We start from the raw sequence: 20,325 nt of genomic DNA, 5'->3' as shown, positions 1-20,325 counted from the left end.
AACTCAGCTCATGGCAAAGTGGGGTTTGTGTGTTTGTGTAAAATGGACAGTAGTCACTTTTCATCATATTCCTTCCAATGATTTCAGTGGAAAGCAAGTTGCATTAATAATGGCTACTGAATTCCACATCAACAATTTAACACCATCATCAAAAAGTAAAACATAGTCACTGCTAAGAAATAATGGTCCAATTGCCTCTGATGTAATCTTGAACCCAGATTCCAAAGCTGAAAGCTTACTCTATATATTTGGTCATTTATTCAAAATCATTAAGTGTTAGTTTGTATTGATGTACAATGAAATTCAACCTGGAAAATTGTGAAGTGCTTCATTTTGGAATGTCAAATTTGAATGCAGAATACAGGGTTAAAGGCAGGATTCTTGGCAGTGTGGAGGGACAGAGGGATCTTGGGCTCCATGTCCATAGATCCCTCAAAGTTACCACCCAAGTTGATGGGGTTGTAAAGAAGGCGGGTGGTGTGTTGGCTTTCATTAGCAGGGGGATCAAGTTTAAGATCCAGAAGGTAATGCTGCAACTCTACAAACCCCCCAATTAGATCACATTTGGAATATTGTGATCAATTATGGTCACCTCATTTTCGGAAAAATGTGGAAGCTCTCAGGAGAGTGCTGCCTCCTGTCTTATGAAGAAAGTTTGAGGGAGCTAGACCTTTTTCATTGGAGTGAAGAAGAGTGAGAGGCAATTTAGTAGAGGTGAACACAATGATGACAGGCATAGATAGAATGGATAACCATAGACTTTTTCCCAGGGAGGAAGTGTCTATCATGAGGGGACATAATTTTAAGGTGATTGGAGGATGGTTTAGGGGAGATATCAGAGGTCGGTTCTTTGCCCAGAGAGTGGGGGGTGTGTGGAATGCACTGCCAGCGGTGGGAGTAGAGTCAGAGACACTAGGGACATATAAGTAACTCTTGGAGAGGCAGATGGAAGATAGTACAATGAAGGGTATGTAGGTTAGTCTGATCTTAGAGTAGGATAGATGATTGGCACAACATCGAGGGCCGAAGGGTCTGTACTGTGCTGTTCTATGTTCTAATGAAGAATAAACTTCTAGAGGGTTCTAAATACTGGTGCTTCCCTGGCAGCAAGTTTTATTGTCATCATGATCAACGTAATTCACAATTCGATGAAATTTAATTTTTGCTAAAAACCTCACAAGCAGCATTTATCGAGTACATTCTAAAAGGAACATCATTGAGCTCTGTAATTATGAACGCATTTCACACAATGTATATATCTGAATACCACATCTCACAAGTGTCATCAAACTAAAGTAATCTCATCGCCTCAAATACATCTTTCAGTTTGCATTTATATAGCAGCTTTAACATAGTAAAATGTCCTTCCAGGAGATTTGTTACTCAATGTTTGATAGAAAATCACTTCGGGAGATATCGGGACAGCTGATAAAATGCTTCGTCCGGGAGCTACAAATTTACGTGCATCTTAAATGATGAAAGGAAGCTAGGGACGTTGACAGTCTCCAAATTATTAACCTTAGGCATCACTGCATAGTTAGGAATCTACTGGGAGTTGAGCAGCATTCTTCATCTCCCTGTTACTTCCTCAAAACATTCTGTTACATTCATAAGGTATGACCTTTCGCTAAGTAAATCATGCTGCTTATCCCTGATTAATCAGTGCCTCTCTAAGTCTCAGTCAATCTTACCTCTCAATGTTGATTTTAGTAATTTTCTACCACTGAGGTCAGGAAGATCAGCCAATTAATATTTGATGTATCCATCATGGCCTATAGCTTCAGTAGATACCAAACTGTCTTGATTCCTATTTGATTATAAGAGCACCCCGTCATGTCACTGCAGAGACAGCTCCAGCAGAGTTGTTAACAGGGAGATGACTCCAGTTAAAGCTGATCTTCCCAGGCCTGAGGAGGAGGCCTATCATCTATAAAGCACAATATTCATAGATCTCTAAGTCTCTATTACTCTCTTGTATCTAGTGAGGATTAGAAAATGATCTTCAGAGCAGGTGCTAGTTCCTTCCTTGTTTTCTTTAAAAGCCTCAGATTCAAATCATCTGGCTCAGATGGTTTACCCACCTTTGGGAGCTCAGTCACTGCAATAGTTTCTTTCTCATTCTGCTTAGTTTATTGATTATTTCACATTGTACCTCTTTAATTAGAAATGTCTGCATCATCTCTGTCCTTAGTTGATATGTTGGCAGTGAGTTCCAGGTTGTAATGATAAGAAGGAAGTTGTTCCAGAGACTGTGAGGAGGACCCAATGTTGGGTCTCACATCTTTGAGCTCCTATGCTATTCTGCCTGTAAATCCATGTGACATCATTATAATGGGTGGTGCTTATCACACTCCTCAGTATTAACCCTTTCAGACCTATAAACCCGCATACTAACTGACTGCTGCGTTTTCTAAAATACAAAAATTACTACCTTATAAAACCACTGAGTTGACTGTAAAATGCTTCAGGATGTCCTGAGCATATATGGAGTGATATATGTAAATGGAATTCTGTCTTTCCTGGCTTCCTTCCTTGGAGTTTGTTTTGGAAGAGGCTTCAAACTAAAGCACCATCTGCCTGCTTAGCGAACATCGAATTACCCAGTGTCATTGTTGAAAGGAGTTCTCCTAGTCCTTTGACAATACTTCTCCCTCAGTTAGTATTGGTTAAAAGAGATGAATTTGTAATTTCTTTCTTCTTGATACTTGTGTGACATTCCTGGGTGAAAATTAGCTGCTATCTTTCTTGAAATGCCAACTGTGGTTGCATCTGAACAAAATAATTGATTGTCTGTGAAGCTGAAAAGTGTTGTACAGGATACAAAGTGCACCAGGGTAGCAGGGAGAGTGCAGAATACAGTGTTACAGCCGCAGAGAAAGTGCAGAGAGAGAGAGAGAGAGAGATCAGAATAAACATTTGAGAGGTCAGTTCAAAAGTCTGATAATAGGGGGGAGAAAGCTGGTCTTGAATTTGTATGAACTTGTGCTGTATAAAGCTATTCCTCTTTCCTCACAAAATATTCATTAAAGTCAAAATCTTCCCCAAAAATAAATTCATTGTGTTTTCATAAGTGCACTGGATATTGGTTATCTAATGTTTGGGAATGTTTATGTCTCTTCCTGAGCCAATTTGTTGAATAAACCTGTGTCCCAGGTGTCATTTTAATAATATTGAATTTAAGAATGGTCTAAGTGGAGTTCAAATATATTTTCTTGTGAAACAAACAAAACCAGAAAGTGCTGGAGAAACTCACCAAGTCTGGCACCATCTGTGGGGATAAACAGAGTTACTATTTTAAGTCCAGTGACCAGTTCCGAATAAGGGTCATTGGTCTCAAAACATTAACACTGTTTTTTCTCTCTCTCCACAGATGCTGCCAGATCTGCAGAGTTTTTCCAAAAATGTCTGGTTTTGTTTCTGATTTCCAGTATCCACAGTTCTTTGTTTTGTTTGTAACATTATAAACATATGTACAGCATTTACTCTTGTGAACTGGAACACCGGATTCCATGTCTCACTTTTAATTGGTTAAAACTATATGGCAGTCGGGGCACCAGTTTTGTATATAACACCAAGATAGTGTTGACACAGTTCCAGTTTGTCAGGACCCAGTGCAGCTTTAAACATTACAGCCCATCTCCATTGGATTGGCTATCCATGCCCCTGTCCTTCAAACCCTCTGCATAGCAATATGCTCAGGGCAGATTTACGAGAGCTACAGACAACCCCAAAGAAGGGATGAAATAGCATCGACATTGCATTATGTCCTTTATTCCCCCCTTTCCCCTTAACTCTTGATTCCCCTACTGCTCAAGGAAGGTCTTTCTGCAACTGTACAAGATGTTGGTGAGATCACATCTGGAGCACTGTGAGCAGTTTTGTTCCCCTTATTAAAGTAAAAAGTGAGGTCTGCAGATGCTGGAGATCAGAGCTGAAAATGTGTTGCTGGTTAAAGCACAGCAGGTCAGGCAGCATCCAAGGAACAGGAAATTCGACGTTTCGGGCCAGAGCCCTTCACCAGGAATCAAAGAACAAAGAACATTATTAAAGAACATATATTGTTTAATTGGAGACAGTTCAGAGAAGATTCACTCGGATGATCCCTGTCGTATGGAGGTACTGTGTTATGAGCGAAGGCTAAACAGGCTGGGAGTCTACTGACTGGAGTTTAAAGAGTGAGAGATGATTTCATTGAAAGAATTTTAAGGGGCTTGACAGGGTCAATGCTGAGAAGATGTTTCCCCTCATGGGCGAGTCTGTGACCAGAAGGCATTGTCTCAGGATAAAGGATCACCAATTTAAGACTGAGAGGAGGAGTTTTTTTTTCTCCTAGAGAGTTGTGAGACTCTGGAACTCCTTGCCATAGAGACCTGTGGATTAATTGGACATATCTCTTAAAGAATAGGCCTTCCCCAGTGCTGTAAGATTCTGAATCTCTGATCTTTTGTAAGGTTTTTCTTATTTAAGTAGATGAAAATCAATTTAGATATTACTTTCAGCTCTTTTTGTACATTCATTCATAGTTTCTGGGCATCATTGGCCAGGTCAGCTTTTATTGTCCATCTTTGATTTCCCTTAAAGAGGTCATGTTGAATCAGTGCAGTTCATAAGCTCCTTGGATACACAAAATGCCCTGAGGGAGGGAGTTCCAGGATTTTGACCTGGCAACACTGAAGGAAAAATGATATTTCCGAGTGAGGATGGTGAGTGGCTTAAGGTGGAACTTGGAGATAGTGATGTTCCCATGTATCTGCTCCCCTGATCTTACTGGCGATAGAGGTCAAGGTTTGGAAGGTGCTGTCTGAGGAGTCCTGGTGAGACATGCAGCACTTTCTGTAGATTGTATACACTGCCGGTACACAGTGATAGTATACACTGCCAGTACACAGTGATAGTATACACCGCTGGTACACAGTGATAGTATACACTGCCAGTACACAGTGATAGTATACACTGCCGGTACACAGTGATAGCATACACTGCCAGTACACAGTGATAGTATACACTGCCAGTACACAATGATAGTATACACTGCTGGTACACAGTGATAGTATACACTGCCAGTACACAGTGACAGCATACACTGCCAGTACACAGTGATAGTATACACTGCCAGTATACAATGATAGTATACACTGCTGGTACACAGTGATAGCATACACTGCTGGTACACAGTGATAGCATACACTGCCAGTACACAGAGATAGTATACACTGCTGGTACACAGAGATAGTATAAACTGCTGGTACACAGTGATAGTATACACTGCTGGTACACAGTGATAGTATACACTGCCAGTACACAATGATAGTACACACTGCCGGTACACAGTGATAGTATACACTGCCGGTACACAGTGATAGCATACACTGCCAGTACACAGTGATAGTATACACTGCAGGTACACAGTGATAGCATACACTGCCAGTACACAGTGATAGCATACACTGCCAGTACACAGAGATAGTATACACTGCTGGTACACAGAGATAGTATAAACTGCTGGTACACAGTGATAGTATACACTGCTGGTACACAGTGATAGTATACACTGCCAGTACACAATGATAGTACACACTGCCGGTACACAGTGATAGTATACACTGCCGGTACACAGTGATAGCATACACTGCCAGTACACAGTGATAGTATACACTGCAGGTACACAGTGATAGCATACACTGCCAGTACACAGTGATAGCATACACTGCCAGCACACAGAGATAGTATACACTGCCGGTACACAGGGATAGTATACACTGCCGGTACACAGTGATAGTATACACTGCCAGTACACAGTGATAGCATACACTGCCAGTACACAGAGATAGTATACACTGCTGGTACACAGAGACAGTATACACTGCCAGTACACAGTGATAGCATACACTGCCAGTACACAGAGATAGTATACACTGCTGGTACACAGAGATAGTATAAACTGCTGGTACACAGTGATAGTATACACTGCTGGTACACAGTGATAGTATACACTGCCAGTACACAATGATAGTACACACTGCCGGTACACAGTGATAGTATACACTGCCGGTACACAGTGATAGCATACACTGCCAGCACACAGAGATAGTATACACTGCCGGTACACAGGGATAGTATACACTGCCGGTACACAGTGATAGTATACACTGCCAGTACACAGTGATAGCATACACTGCCAGTACACAGAGATAGTATACACTGCTGGTACACAGAGACAGTATACACTGCCAGTACACAGTGATAGTATACACTGCCAGTACACAGTGATAGTATACACTGCCAGTACACAGAGATAGTACACACTGCCAGTACACAGTGATAGTATACACTGCCAGTACACAGTGATAGTATACACTGCCAGTACACAGAGATAGTATACACTGCCAGTTCACAGTGATAGTATACACTGCCAGTACACAGAGATAGTACACACTGCCAGTACACAGTGATAGTATACACTGCCAGTACACAGTGATAGTATACACTGCCAGTACACAGAGATAGTATAGACTGCCAGTACACAGTGATAGTACACACTGCCAGTACACAGTGATTGTATACACTGCCAGTACACAGTGATAGTATACACTGCCAGTACACAGAGATAGTATACACTGCCAGTACACAGTGATAGTATACACTGCTGGTACACAGAGATATTATACACTGCCGGTACACAGAGATAGTATACACTGCCGGTACACAGTGATAGTACACACTGCCAGTACACAGTGATAGTATACACTGCTGGTACACAGAGATATTATACACTGCCAGTACACAGTGATAGTACACACTGCCAGTACACAGTGATAGTATACACTGCCAGTACACAGAGATATTATACACTGCAAGTACACAGTGATAGTATACACTGCCAGTACACAGAGATAGTACACACTGCCAGTACACAGTGATTGTATACACTGCCAGTACACAGAGATAGTACACACTGCCATTACACAGTAATAGTATACACTTCCAGTACACAGTGATTGTATACACTGCCAGTACACAGAGATAGTACACACTGCCATTACACAGTAATAGTATACACTTCCAGTACACAGTGATAGTATACACTGCCAGTACACAGAGATAGTATACACTGCCAGTACACAGTGATAGTACACACTGCCAGTACACAGTGATAGTATACACTGCCAGTACACAGAGATATTATACACTGCCAGTACACAGAGATAGTACACACCGCCATTACACAGTGATAGTACACACTGCCAGTACACAGTGATTGTATACACTGCCAGTACACAGAGATAGTACACACCGCCATTACACAGTGATAGTACACACTGCCAGTACACAGTGATAGTATACACTGCTGGTACACAGTGATAGTATACACTGCCAGTACACAGTGATAGTATACACTGCCGGTACACAGTGATAGCATACACTGCCAGTACACAGTGATAGTATACACTGCCAGTACACAATGATAGTATACACTGCTGGTACACAGTGATAGTATACACTGCCGGTACACAGTGATAGCATACACTGCCAGTACACAGTGATAGTATACACTGCCAGTATACAATGATAGTATACACTGCTGGTACACAGTGATAGCATACACTGCTGGTACACAGTGATAGCATACACTGCCAGTACACAGTGATAGTATACACTGCCAGTACACAGTGATAGCATACACTGCCAGTACACAGTGATAGTATACACTGCCAGTACACAGTGATAGTATACACTGCCAGTACACAGAGATAGTATACACTGCCAGTACACAGAGATAGCATACACTGCCAGTACACAGTGATAGTACACACTGCCAGTACACAGTGATAGTACACACTGCCAGTACACAGTGATAGTATACACTGCCAGTACACAGTGATAGCATACACTGCCAGTACACAGTGATAGTATACACTGCCAGTACACAGTGATAGTACACTGCCAGTCCACAGAGATAGTATACACTGCCAGTACACAGTGATAGTATACACTGCCAGTACACAGTGATAGTATACACTGCCAGTACACAGTGATAGTATACACTGCCAGTACACAGTGATAGCATACACTGCCAGTACACAGAGATAGTATACACTGCCAGTACACAGTGATAGTACACACTGCCAGTACACAGAGATAGTACACACTGCCAGTACACAGTGATAGTACACACTGCCAGTACAGTGATAGTATACACTGCCAGTACACAGTGATAGTATACACTGCCAGTACACAGAGATAGTATACACTGCCAGTACACAGTGATAGTATACACTGCCAGTACACAGAGATAGTATACACTGCCAGTACACAGTGATAGTATACACTGCCAGTACACAGTGATAGTATACACTGCCAGTACACAGAGTATGTTGTGGAAGGAGTGAAATTTGAAGGTAGTGGATGGGCTATCGATCAACTGCATTGCGTCATCTTGGATGATGAATGGATTTTTAAGTGGAGCTTCCTCCATCACACTCAGGATTTGTACTTTGTAGCAGATGGTCAGCTTTTGGGGAGACAGGAGATGAGTTACTTGTCAAAGGATGTTTAGCCTGAACCTTGTCACCATCATACAGTAAATCCTCTGTGTTGTGAAATCATAAATAACAAATTTGCTTATCCATGTAAAAATATTAGTATCAACAAAATTGAAAACCTATGGGAAACCTGGCCTATTCCTGATTTTTACCCTATTTTTAAATGAGCTCTGCATTCACAAATTTCATTATTCGTAGGGATTCTGTGGAACAGAACCCTCGCAGAGACAGAGGAATGATGGGATTTATACAACTGGTCCCATTGAGTTTCTGATCAATGGTAACCCCAAGTATGTTGATATTAGGAAATTCAGTGATGATAACACCATTGAATGTCAAAGCGTGATGGTTAGATTCTCCATTACTGGAGAGGTCATTGCCTGGCATTTTGGTGGCATAAATATTGCTTCCACTTGTCAGCCCAAGCCTGAATATTGTCCAGATCTTGCTGTATTTGAATGTGGATTGCTTCAGTATCTGAGGAGTCACTAATTACATTTCTTACATGTTCCACTGCTGGTGAAGTTTGCATTTTATTTTATCTTGAATTAATCACATGATCTTTTTTCAAGAAATGTGATACAGTGTTCTAATTAATCTATAACACATCTACAATAAACATTGCAAACCTGTATTCTCGGCTTTGGACCCGAGTAGCATTATGAAAGAAATTAGGCTCATTTTTTAAAAAATTGCTGTAAGCATTTCCTTGAACAGAATACTTGGTTCTTGCATCAACTGATCAATCTCATTAATATTTAGCAGTTTTAAAAAAGTAATTATTTCCAGTGCTTTGCCTACAAATGCCAACTTGATGCCAGTTATCAATAAAACATAAGGTCATAGTCAGGATTTTGTATTGTCTTTTACCTAATTACATCAATTGAGGGCAGATTATTGGTCTGCTAATTTGTGCACAATTTGCACATTTCATTGCCTTGTATACTGGGAGAATATATGAGCCTTTTAAAGATCTCTGCAATATCTCAGCTAAGCACCAGTCCCAACCAGGCTCTTAGCTGACAACGAAGTGTCAATCAGTTGTGAATCCAAATCCCATTCATGCCCAGTAACCCAGGCTGGCCAACCAGGAGGTGCAGCACTGTTGTCGGTAGCATCATTTGGAAGCGATTTTAAACTGAGACCCCACCTCCATTTTCAGGTAGAAATAAAAGATCCCAAATTCTATTTAGAAGAAAAGCAGGTGAATCCTCACTAATGTCCCAGTCATTATTAATCCCCAACCAATATTAATCAAAACCTTACCCCAGTACTTTTTTGTGAAAGCTTTCTCTTTGCAAATTGTCTGCTATGTTTCCTCATGACAACAATGACAACACTTTAAAACACCGCACTGCTCACAAAGGGCTTTGAGATTTCTCATGGTGATGAGAGGCACTATATAAATCCAGATCTTTCTCAATGTCCTGCATTATAGCTGAGACCAAAAATCATTTGATTTAGTGACAAACTTACTACCAATGGGATTGAGTTGATAGATTTTAAATTGTAACTTATTTCTGGGAATAATCAATAAGCAATAAGGTACTTTACAAATACATGTTCTTCAATCATCTCCTACCTTATTCTTTGCTCATTCCATCCAAAAGAAATTGAAAGCTTCATTCAACTATAAATGTTTGCCATGAAAAAATTATGCACAGATTTTAAAGCTTCACTCAAATCTTTGTAGATTTTTCCACTTCCCTTAAATTATTGAATTCAGCTCAAAATCATGTTGCCTGCTTCCAAATAAATTCAATAATCAGTTTTGTCACAAAGCGGTCCAAATTTATCCTGAATTTATTTCAGAATTTATTTTGACCAATTCTGTAAGGGTCCATGAAGTGGGAATCAGGGAAGTGAATAACCAGATGTCTGGAGGTATGGAGTGTGTTCTGAAGAAACCTTACAAGGTAGACTTCCTCCCGAGTGTGTCTCAGAGGCAAGGTGGATTGTATCAGAGCGATAATTCCTGTGCATTGGCAGTTTGAAGAATACTGATACTATCAAACCAAGCAGAATGTGTTAGCAGCAACACCTTCCTTCAGTATTTTACAGACAATGTCACTCCTGACTCTGCATGTTGATAACTACTGGCTGAACTTAAGATTATCAATTTAGCCTACAGTCTTCCATTCCCAAATAGAGATTTGTTTTCAGGACTGACATTGGGAGGCAGATTGGCTCAGTGGTTAATACTGCTATCTCATAGCACTAGGGACCTGGGTTCAATTCCACCCTTGGGCGACTATGTGAAGTTTGCCCGTTCTCTCTGTGTCTGCGTGGGTTTCCTCCCACAGTCTCAAAGATGTGCAGCTTAGGTGGATTGGCCATGGGAAATGCAGGGTAGGGGGTGTGGGTCTGGGTGGGCTGCTATTTGGAGAGTCGGTGTGGACCTGATGGGCTGAATAGCTTGCTCCCACGCTGTAGGGATTCTATAAACAAAGAATAAGGTTTGCAGGAAGCACAATGTATTGCCATATCAGGTCAGGATCTGGAAGTCCAATGTGGTAGCACGTCCATCAAAAAGCAAGAAACTAGAATGGGTTAAAGACACACATGAGAGGTTTGTTATTCTCAAAGCCATGATAAACGGGGAAAAATATGGTGTTTCAAATGTTTATTGCTCCCTGCCCTTCCCCTCAAATTTTTGGTAGATGCATTCTCTAAATTAATCAGTCTTGAGTCCCAGCATATCATGATAGGGGGAAATGTTAATTGTCTCATGGATCCCATGGTAGGCAGGTTCCCCAAAGGCCCCCTTGATACCCTCTGTACAAACTGAACAATTAGTGAATCAGTGTGTGGAGTTAGAGTTGGTGGACATCTGGAAGTGAATCCACCCTACAGGCAGGGAGTTTATGTTTTTCTCCAATCCACACAGGATTGATTTCTTTTTCTGACTCCCATGGCAACCGTGGACTTGGTGGCACCTTATACGATTGGTAATATTACTATCTCTGATCACGCTCCAGTGTACCTGTTGGTTAAGATTAAGGACGTTATAATGGGTCCAAGGCACTGGCGAATGGATCCCTTTATCCCCATGGATAATAAGTTTGTGGAGTATTTCTCTAGGGAATTTCAGGCACTCTGAGACATTAACTCCGGCTCAGTTAGGAGCCCGTCCGTCCTTTGGGAAACTGCCGAAGTCTATGCCAGGGGTTAGTTATTTTCTACTCTGCCAGTCGGATGTGGCAGAAGGGTGAGCAGCAACGTCTCCTTGAAGCGTGGTTGAAGGCAGCTGAAAAGGTTTGCTTTGACAGGCCCTTGTTGGTCAAGTTACAGAGGATTATGGCGCTGTGGTCTGCATTGAATTCCATGCTCACGCAGACAGCAAAGAAGGAGCTTACTTTCACAAAGCAAAGGATATATGAGCACAGTGACAAGCCAAAGCCAGGCAAATCTCACCAGGAAAAGGAGTGCCACTCAAGTCATTACGGCGATTAGGGAAGGGTCTGTGAACCAGCATGAGATTCCAAAAAGATTAATGTGGCATTCCAGAGATTTTACTCTGATTTATATCAATCTAAGGGTTGTGAGGAGGGGCGCGCCAAGGTGGAGTCCTTTTTCAAGGATCTGGAGCTCCCGGGCATGACCCCTGAACAAGAATCTTTTCTCAATGCCCTCTTATCAGAGCAAGAGGTACACGAGGGTGTGCAGCAGCTTCAGAGTGGAAAGGCGCCAGGTCTTGATGGACTTCCCAGTGAATTCTGTAAGGAATTTATAAACATACTGTCAGGCCTGATGCTCAAAATGTTCAGTGACTCCCACCATTGTCTCCCACCATCTCTAAGAGAAGCCAATATTTCCCTTATTGTTATAAAAGGATAAGTCCCAGAGGACTGTACTTCGTACAGGCCATTTTCACTCTTAAATGTGGACTTTAACATCCTCGCTAGGACTCTTGCATTAAGGCTGGAGGTCTGTGTTACTTCTATTGTTAAAGAGGATCAGACAGGCTTCACAAAGGGCCACAGATCCTCCAATAATATTAGGAGGCTGCTTAATGTAATTCAAGCATGCCAACAACAGTCAATACAGGGATTGGTGATTTCTCTAGATACAGAGAAGGCATTTGACCGAGTTGAGTGGCCATTCCTTTTCTATGTTCTGGTCCAGTTTGGTCTGGGTGAATTCTTTATAAGATGGGTAAAGGTTCTCTACACTGACCCTCTCGCTGCGGTCATCGCTGCGGTACAATCAAGCAATTTTAATATTTTTAGGGGCAGCCGGCAGGGCTGTCTGCTTTCGCTATTGCTTTTTACGTTGGTGATTGAACCATTGGCAGAGACCATTCATAGGGAGTAAAAAATGAGGTCTGCAGATGCTGGAGATCACAGCTGCAAATGTGTTGCTGGTCAAAGCACAGCAGGCCAGGCAGCATCTCAGGAATAGAGAATTCGACGTTTCGAGCATAAGCCCTTCATCAGGAATTTTTTCTGATGAAGGGCTTATGCTCGAAACGTCGAATTCTCTATTCCTGAGATGCTGCCTGGCCTGCTGTGCTTTGACCAGCAACACATTTGCAACCATTCATAGGGATCCCAATATAACAGCTCCAGAAGTGAGGTCAAAATTACAGAAGATTTCATTGCATGTAGATGATGTCCTAATTTTTTTTCTCAAATCCAGCAGTTTCGGTGTCTTGCTTGATACAATGCGTCAGGCATTTGGCGCCTTTTTGATGTACAAGATTAATCTTACAAAATCAAAGGCTATGCCTATGAGTGGTCTAATGAAGGTGCTAGGTCTTGAGGGCGAGTTTTATGTATTTGGGCATATTCATTACTCCAGTTCTGGATCGGCTGTGGAAAGCCAATTTTGTTCAATTATTTGACAAAATCAAACAAGACCTGTTTCGGTCAGATAGCTCTTATTAAGATGAGTATTCATCCATGTTTGGTGTATCCTATATGAAAGCTCCGCTGATTTTCGATAAGCAAACATTCAGGAGACTGAACGGCTGGTTCAGCTCTTTTATTTGGCATCGTTCGTGGCCCCTCATTAAATTAGCCAAACTGCAACTGCCTCACACATTGGGGGGAGTGGATCTCCCAGACATTAAAAACTATCAACTAAGCTCACTTTTATCTTACGTGAGTGATCGGATTTGTGGGGACCCTCTTTCAATATGGTTAGATATTGAAACCTCTCAGGCAAGGTGCTCCCTTACTAACTTGGTGTTTTTGGACAAAATGAGGACAGTTAAGGAATATTGCCATTACCCAATAGTTATCAATACTGTTAAAGTATGGAGGGCAATTCAGCAGAGGGAGGGTAATATTGGCAAAACATCTTTTCTTATTCCTATGGCGGGAATGCTGGGTTTTCAGCTGGGGCTGATGGATTCAGGATTCAAACATTGGGCAGCTAGGGGTGTGTCTTCCATGGGCGATTTACTTGAGGGAGACACAATGATGTGTTAGCACGGAAATATGAGCTATCTAGCAGGGACCTCTTTCATTTTTTTCAAGTTAGGGATTTTGTTCAAAAAAAGACTTCAGTTTTGACTGATTCCCTACAAATCCGACACAGAGAGGAGGATGCTCAGTGCAAGGAGTACACTTTCTGTCAGCACTTCATATCGTCAATCAGGGGGCGGGGGTGCCCCCTCAGATGAGTTCGATCAACTCTGCAGGGTGAGGGAGAGAGAGCTGTGTGTTGAGGTCTCCTCAGAGGCATGGGAAGATACTTGGGAAAATGCAAGAAAGATATCAATTTGCAATAGGAGCCATGTTTTACCGTGAAGATTCTCCGCAGGGTCCACTTGGCTCTGGACCATTTGTCAAAATTTAAACCAGGGCTATCTCCAACATGTCCCAAGTGCAAGGTTTGTACGGGCACTCGTACCCATTGTCTCTGGTCCTGTGGGAGGCTTCAAACATATTGGAGCGTTGTGGCAGGTTCAATGGAGGGGGTTTTGGGTCGAAGGGCTGAGAAGGACCCGATCTCTCTCCTCCTGGGCCTGCCCAGTGTGTTCCTGTAAATGCGCATTAGAAAAAACTTTTCAACATCCTCACTTTCTGCACAAGGAAGACGATCTTGCTTGGTCGGGTATCTGAAAATCTCCCAGGCCTGTCGAGTTGGCGTAAGATTGTTATGGAGCTTATTCCCTTGTTAATTCTCACAAGTATGGTACACCACAAAACTGAGAATTTCTATAAGACATGACGGTCTGTTTTAGATAACCTGGACACAGATTTGTCTGCCACACTGATAAGGGCTTTTATATAACAGTAAGAATTGTGCTTTACAAGTCAATATCCAGAGAGGGGGAATAGTGAAAGCATGAATAGGTGAAAATTAAAGCTCTCGATACTCAAAAGTTAGTGTTTTGTTTTGCTGAGCTGTATTATTATTATTTATTAGTTTGTTGTTAGTTATTATTTATTTAGTTAAGTAGTTAGTTGGGTTTTTAAATATATATATTTTTATACATATTTATACATATTTAGGGGGGGCGGCATGGTGACTCAGTGGTTAGTACTGCTGCCTCATAGCGCCAGGGTCCTGGGTTCAATTCCAGCCTCACGTGACTGTCTGTGTGGAGTTTGCACATTCTCCCCGTGTCTGCGTGGGTTTCCTCTGGGTGCTGCAGTTTCCTCCCACAGTCCAAAGATGTGCAGGTTAGGTGAATTGGCCATGCTAAATTGCCCGTAGTGTTAGATGCATTAGTTAGAGGGAAATGCAGGGTAGGGGAATAGGTCTGGGTTGGTTACTTTTCGGAGGGTCGGTGTGGACTTGCTGGGCCAAATGGCCTGTTTCCATACTGTCGGGAATTTAATCTAATCTAACATTTGTACATGAGGGCGGTTTGGGTTTTTAACATTTTGTTTTGGTGTTCCTTCTTTGTATTGTTTTGTATTTATTGTAATGTTAAAAATCTATTTTTCAATAAAAATATATTTTTAAAAAAAGCAAGAAAGACATTTCACCCCTAGGTATTTTAAACGTAATGTGACTAAAATATATTTCTAATCATGGGTTTATTCTGTTGTGAAATAAAGAAGTTATGCCTGAATATCATCTGAGACAAGCGTGTATTGGTTATCGTTCAGACACCATTAAAACATAGCCCTGCAAAATTGGAGACTTCTGCCCTGGCTTTACATTTGAGAAATTGTCATCACGGAATTGGATTTCTCTCCTGTCATATCTGACTGATGAACGAAATGTTTTGACAAAATATTACCTTCAGTAGCAGCTACCCTGAAATGTGTCAGTTCCTGACCTGCACACCTTAACACCAATTAGGATCAATTGGCTTTCTGGGGGGGGGGGGTTCCATCAGATGTCTCTGGCTGAAACAATATAAACCTGACTTGTAAGGACAGCTGTTGTGCATTGACCACAGTTCATCAGTTTTTTTCTGACTGCAGAAGTATTAGCCACAGGGTGAGATGGTGTGGAAGGGTGGTCCCATCATGTTGGCAGCTTTCAACTGTGGAAAAGATCAAAGTTTGACTGTGGACCCATCCAACACCAACAGGTTTATGACGAGGACATCAGAGAGCAGCGCAGGAAGAGTGTACATTGCTGCTTTGCTATCACTTCCTGAATAAAATGCGAATCACCTCCTTTTGCATCTGAACTGGGTAATATTAGCAACTTCCAAGACAAAGAACTCCAGGCATAACCACAGTGTTATTGCATGATGTTAATTTTAAAAGTACCTGCTGTGTCAGGAGCACCATGGTCCTTTTTTAAAAAGAATAATAACATCTTTCATGTTCTCTGGATGTCCCACATGGTGTGTAGTTCACAAATTAATTTCAAAGTATAGCGGTGGTGCATTTCAGGATCATTTGTACACAGGAAGGACTCGTTAAGGAGCAGTCAGACCAGTTTCTGATGTTACTGATTGAGGGGGGACTGTCAACACAGACACACATGGCTTTTCTTCAAACCATATCAGGAAGCTCTTTTTCAGGATCCATTCCAAACTGGGAATGAGGCCGTGCCGTGGTTCCGAGGCCTGCTTCTAAAGCCTGCCTTTCTGACCATGTAGCATGCCCCTCAGTAATGCAGGGAGGGGTCAGCCCAGATCATATACTCAAATCCTGCAGGAGCAGGACAATGACCTTGTAACTTCGAAAATACTTCCAACTGGGTCAGACTTGTGTTGGATTGGAATATGAGGAAGCACTGTGGTCTTCTTGCACAATACAGTTGTTTAATAACTTTTCCCCAGGGATAGGGTGGCTCTGCATGCGAAGGACTTTGGAGGGTCAGTGTGAATTCAATGGGCTGAATGGCCTGCTTCCACAGTGTAGATATTCTGAAAAATAAAGAGACCCTTGTTGAAGAACCTATTTAGATCCAGAAGCATATATCAGCTGCGCATCAGCTCATTGCATCTTGAATCACAATGACCTGTGTTCAAGTCCCACTTTAGGGTTTGAGCACAAGTTTCAGGACTGACACTGTCAGAGGGTCAGTGCTGAGAGAGTGGGCACTGTCAGAGGGTCAGTGCTGAGGGAGTGGGCACTGTCGGAGGGTCAGTGCTGAGGGAATGGGCACTGTAGGAGGGTCAGTGCTGAGGGAATGGGCACTGTAGGAGGGTCAGTGCTGAGGGAGTGGGCACTGTCGGAGGGTCAGTGCTGAGGGAGTGGGCACTGTCAGAGGGTCAGTGCTGAGGGAGTGGGTACAGTCAGAGGGTCAGTGCTGAGGGAGTGGGTACAGTCAGAGGGTCAGTACTGAGGGAGTGGGTACAGTCAGAGGGTCAGTGCTGAGGGAGTGGGTTCAGTCAGAGGGTCAGTACTGAGGGAGTGGGCACTGTCGGGGGGTCAGTGCTGAGGGAGTGAGCACTGTCAAAAGGTCAGTGCTGAGAGAGTGGGCACTGTCAGAGGGTCAGTGCTGAGGGAGTGGGCACTGTCAGAGGGTCAGTGCTGAGGGAGTGGGCACTGTCGGAGGGTCAGTGCTGAGGGAGTAGGGTCAGTGCTGAGGGAGTGGGTACAGTCAGAAGGTCAGTGCTGAGGGAGTGGGCACTATGAGAGGGTGAGTGCTGAGGGAGTGGGTACAGTCAGAGGGTCAGTGCTGAGGGAGTGGATACAGTCAGAGGGTCAGTGCTGAGGGAGCAGGCACTGTCAGAGGGTCAGTGCTGATGGAGCGGACAGTGTCGGAGGGTCAGTGCTGATGGAGTGGGCACTGTCAGAGGTTCAGTGCTAACGGAGTGGATATTGTTAGAGGGTCAGCACTGAGGGAGTGCTGCACTGTCAGCGGGTCAGCTTTGTGGGAAAGCTGCACTGTCAGAGGGTCAGTGCTGAGGGAATGCTGCACTGTCGGAGGGTCAGTACTGAGGGAGCGCTGCACTGTCGAAGGGTCAATATTGAGGGAGTGCTGCACTGTGGGAGGGTCAATACTAAGGGAGTGCCACACACTGTTGGAGTATTAGTGCTGAGGGAGTGCCACACTGTCGAAGGGTCAATATTGAGGGAGTGCTGCACTGTGGGAGCGTCAATACTAAGGGAGTGCCACACTGTTGGAGTATCAGTGCTGAGGGAGTGCCGCACTGTCTGAGGGTCAGTGCTGAGGGAGTGCCGCACTGTCAAAGGATCAGTGCTGACGGAGTGCCGCGCTGTTGGAAACTAAATGCTGAAAGAGTGCCGCACTGTTGGAGGGTCAGTGCAGAGGGAATGTTACACTGTCAGAAGGTCAGTGCAGAGAGAGTGCCGCACTATCAGAGGGTCAGTGCTGAGGGAGTGTTACACTACTGGAGATGGTGTGTATTGGGTGGAATGTAAAACCAGGGCCTGTTTGGGTGCTGTAAAAGATTCCATGTCACTGTTTTGAAGGAGAATAGGGGAATGGTGTCTGCTGACTTAATGGCCATTAATTACAACCACAAAGTAGATTCCCTGCCTATTATCAGATTGCTGTCTGTGGCAGCTTGCTGTGCATGGTTTCCTACATTGCAGCATCTCACAAGGTGCCTGCTGATTGTGAGAAACAGTGTGTAAAAGGTGAACTCTCTTTGTCCCCTGGTCCCTGTACCAATGTGTAGTGCCTGCCTGGGACATTACTGGCTGATGCCTGGTGACAGTGGGTCCTGAGTCAGGTAGACCTGAGTCAGCACCACTGCCAGCTTGACCCTAACTTTCCCATTTAATTGCTTGGAGCTGATTAGTTACCTGGCCAAGGGCTACAGGCATCTTTCCAAAACCCAAACTGTTAACTGTGTTTCACCCCTGAATGCACCCATTAATAAACAAACATTCTTGCTGTTTCAGTCAGAACCTTGATCAAGACATTATTGAGAGAAGCTGAACAGGCTGGGGCTGTTCTCCCTGGAGCATCGGAGGCTGAGGGGTGACCTTCATGAGGTTTATAAAATCATGAGGAGCATGGATAGGGTGAACAGACCCAGTCTATTTTCCCCAGGGTAGGGGAATCCAAAACGACAGGGCATAGGTTCAAGGTGAGAGGAGAAAGGTGTTAAAGGGAACTCAGGGGCAACTTTTTCACACAGAGGGTGGTACGTGTATGGAATGAGCTGTCAGAGGATGTGGTGGAGGCTGGTACAATTGCAACATTTAAAAGGCATTTGGATGGATATATGAATAGGAAGGGTTTGGAGGGATATGGGCCGGGTGCTGGCAAATGGGATTAGATTAGGTTAGCTATCTGGTCAGCGTGGACGGGTTGGACCGAAGGCTCTGTTTCTGTGCTGTCCATCTCTATGATTCTATGATTACAGGGAATATTTAGTCAGAGTTCTGCAGAAGTTAATGGGCAGTGACCATTTCTTCGTCCCTCACAGTGTTAAAGTCTGCAAGAAACTGCAGGCTCCTCCTGACAACATTCCTAAAGACTTTGATCTCAAATACAATCAGAAATTGCTGGAGAACTTCAGCAGGTCTTTGGAGAGAAGGCAGAGTGAACGTTTCAGGTCCAAAGTGACTCTTTCTCAGTCTGTTGTTCTAAATTCAGGTTGATCTCCATGGTCGAGGGTGGTTTACAACCCCTCACCACCCCCCGCCCCACCCCGCAGTATTTTGCAGGGTCTCTCTCCCTGACTGTAATCATGGAAAGGTACTTCTGTCAAACATTGACCTGGTGACGGTGAAGCGGTGAGCACTGAGTGTGGAGGTTTGTCCAATAATCATGTGGGACACTCACAGCCACAAAACCCCCCAAAAGATCCCCCACCCCAACCCCCAACGGGTTGGGAGTTTAAGACAGAAACAGAGAGAGCGGATGCTCCCATTTGGCTTCTCCCGGGGCTGGAGCTGCTCCGTGGACCGAGGGAGGGAGTATGTTCGAATCCCACGCAGTTCCTATTGCTCTGACTCGCAGCCAGTAGCGGTGACATGTGATCACTCATTCATTCACAGCAACCACACAGCCCGAGCCTTTTAAATGACATCAGGCTGATGCTAGCGCTGCAGCTGCATTCCCTGGATGAGATGTACCCTGAGTGTCTGCTGCTGGTGCTTCGGCATAATGCACAGGCTGGTGAAAACAGCCGCTGTCTTGGGTTCTAATAATGGGCGCTATCTTCTGGATTCTTTCTACAGTGACTGCATTATTGAAGAGAAAACGGTGGTCCTGCAGAAGAAAGACAATGAGGGCTTTGGATTTGTGCTGCGTGGGGCTAAAGGTGAGCGATGAAAATCCTTTCTAATCCGCCTGAAACATCCATGAGGTTAGGGAACGGACAGACTGAGCACATAGGGATGGAGAGAACGGCGAGTGCTAACAGAGTTGAGTATATGTTCTCTGGCTTCCATTAGTCGGTTCAATGACATGTTTTATTCCAGGAAGATGCAATGTAACA

The 20,325-nt window shown here is 43.6% G+C and overlaps 1 protein-coding gene across 7 annotated transcripts in view; it reads left to right on the top strand.

Moving 5' to 3' along the window:
* Positions 1-20,325, top strand: part of LOC132824520 (SH3 and multiple ankyrin repeat domains protein 2-like) — a 1,314,713-nt gene that overhangs the window by 866,843 nt on the left and 427,545 nt on the right. For all 7 annotated transcript variants that reach the window (XM_060839149.1, XM_060839148.1, XM_060839147.1 and 4 more), the window contains one exon: positions 20,066-20,148. In XM_060839149.1, the coding sequence (XP_060695132.1) occupies positions 20,066-20,148 (83 nt within the window). The remainder of the gene's footprint in view (positions 1-20,065; positions 20,149-20,325) is intronic.

This window comes from Hemiscyllium ocellatum, chromosome 18 (genome assembly GCF_020745735.1).
Source record: "Hemiscyllium ocellatum isolate sHemOce1 chromosome 18, sHemOce1.pat.X.cur, whole genome shotgun sequence".
NCBI lineage: Eukaryota > Metazoa > Chordata > Chondrichthyes > Orectolobiformes > Hemiscylliidae > Hemiscyllium > Hemiscyllium ocellatum.
Note: the sequence above shows the minus strand (reverse complement) of the source record. Positions and strands in the feature narration are given on the sequence as shown.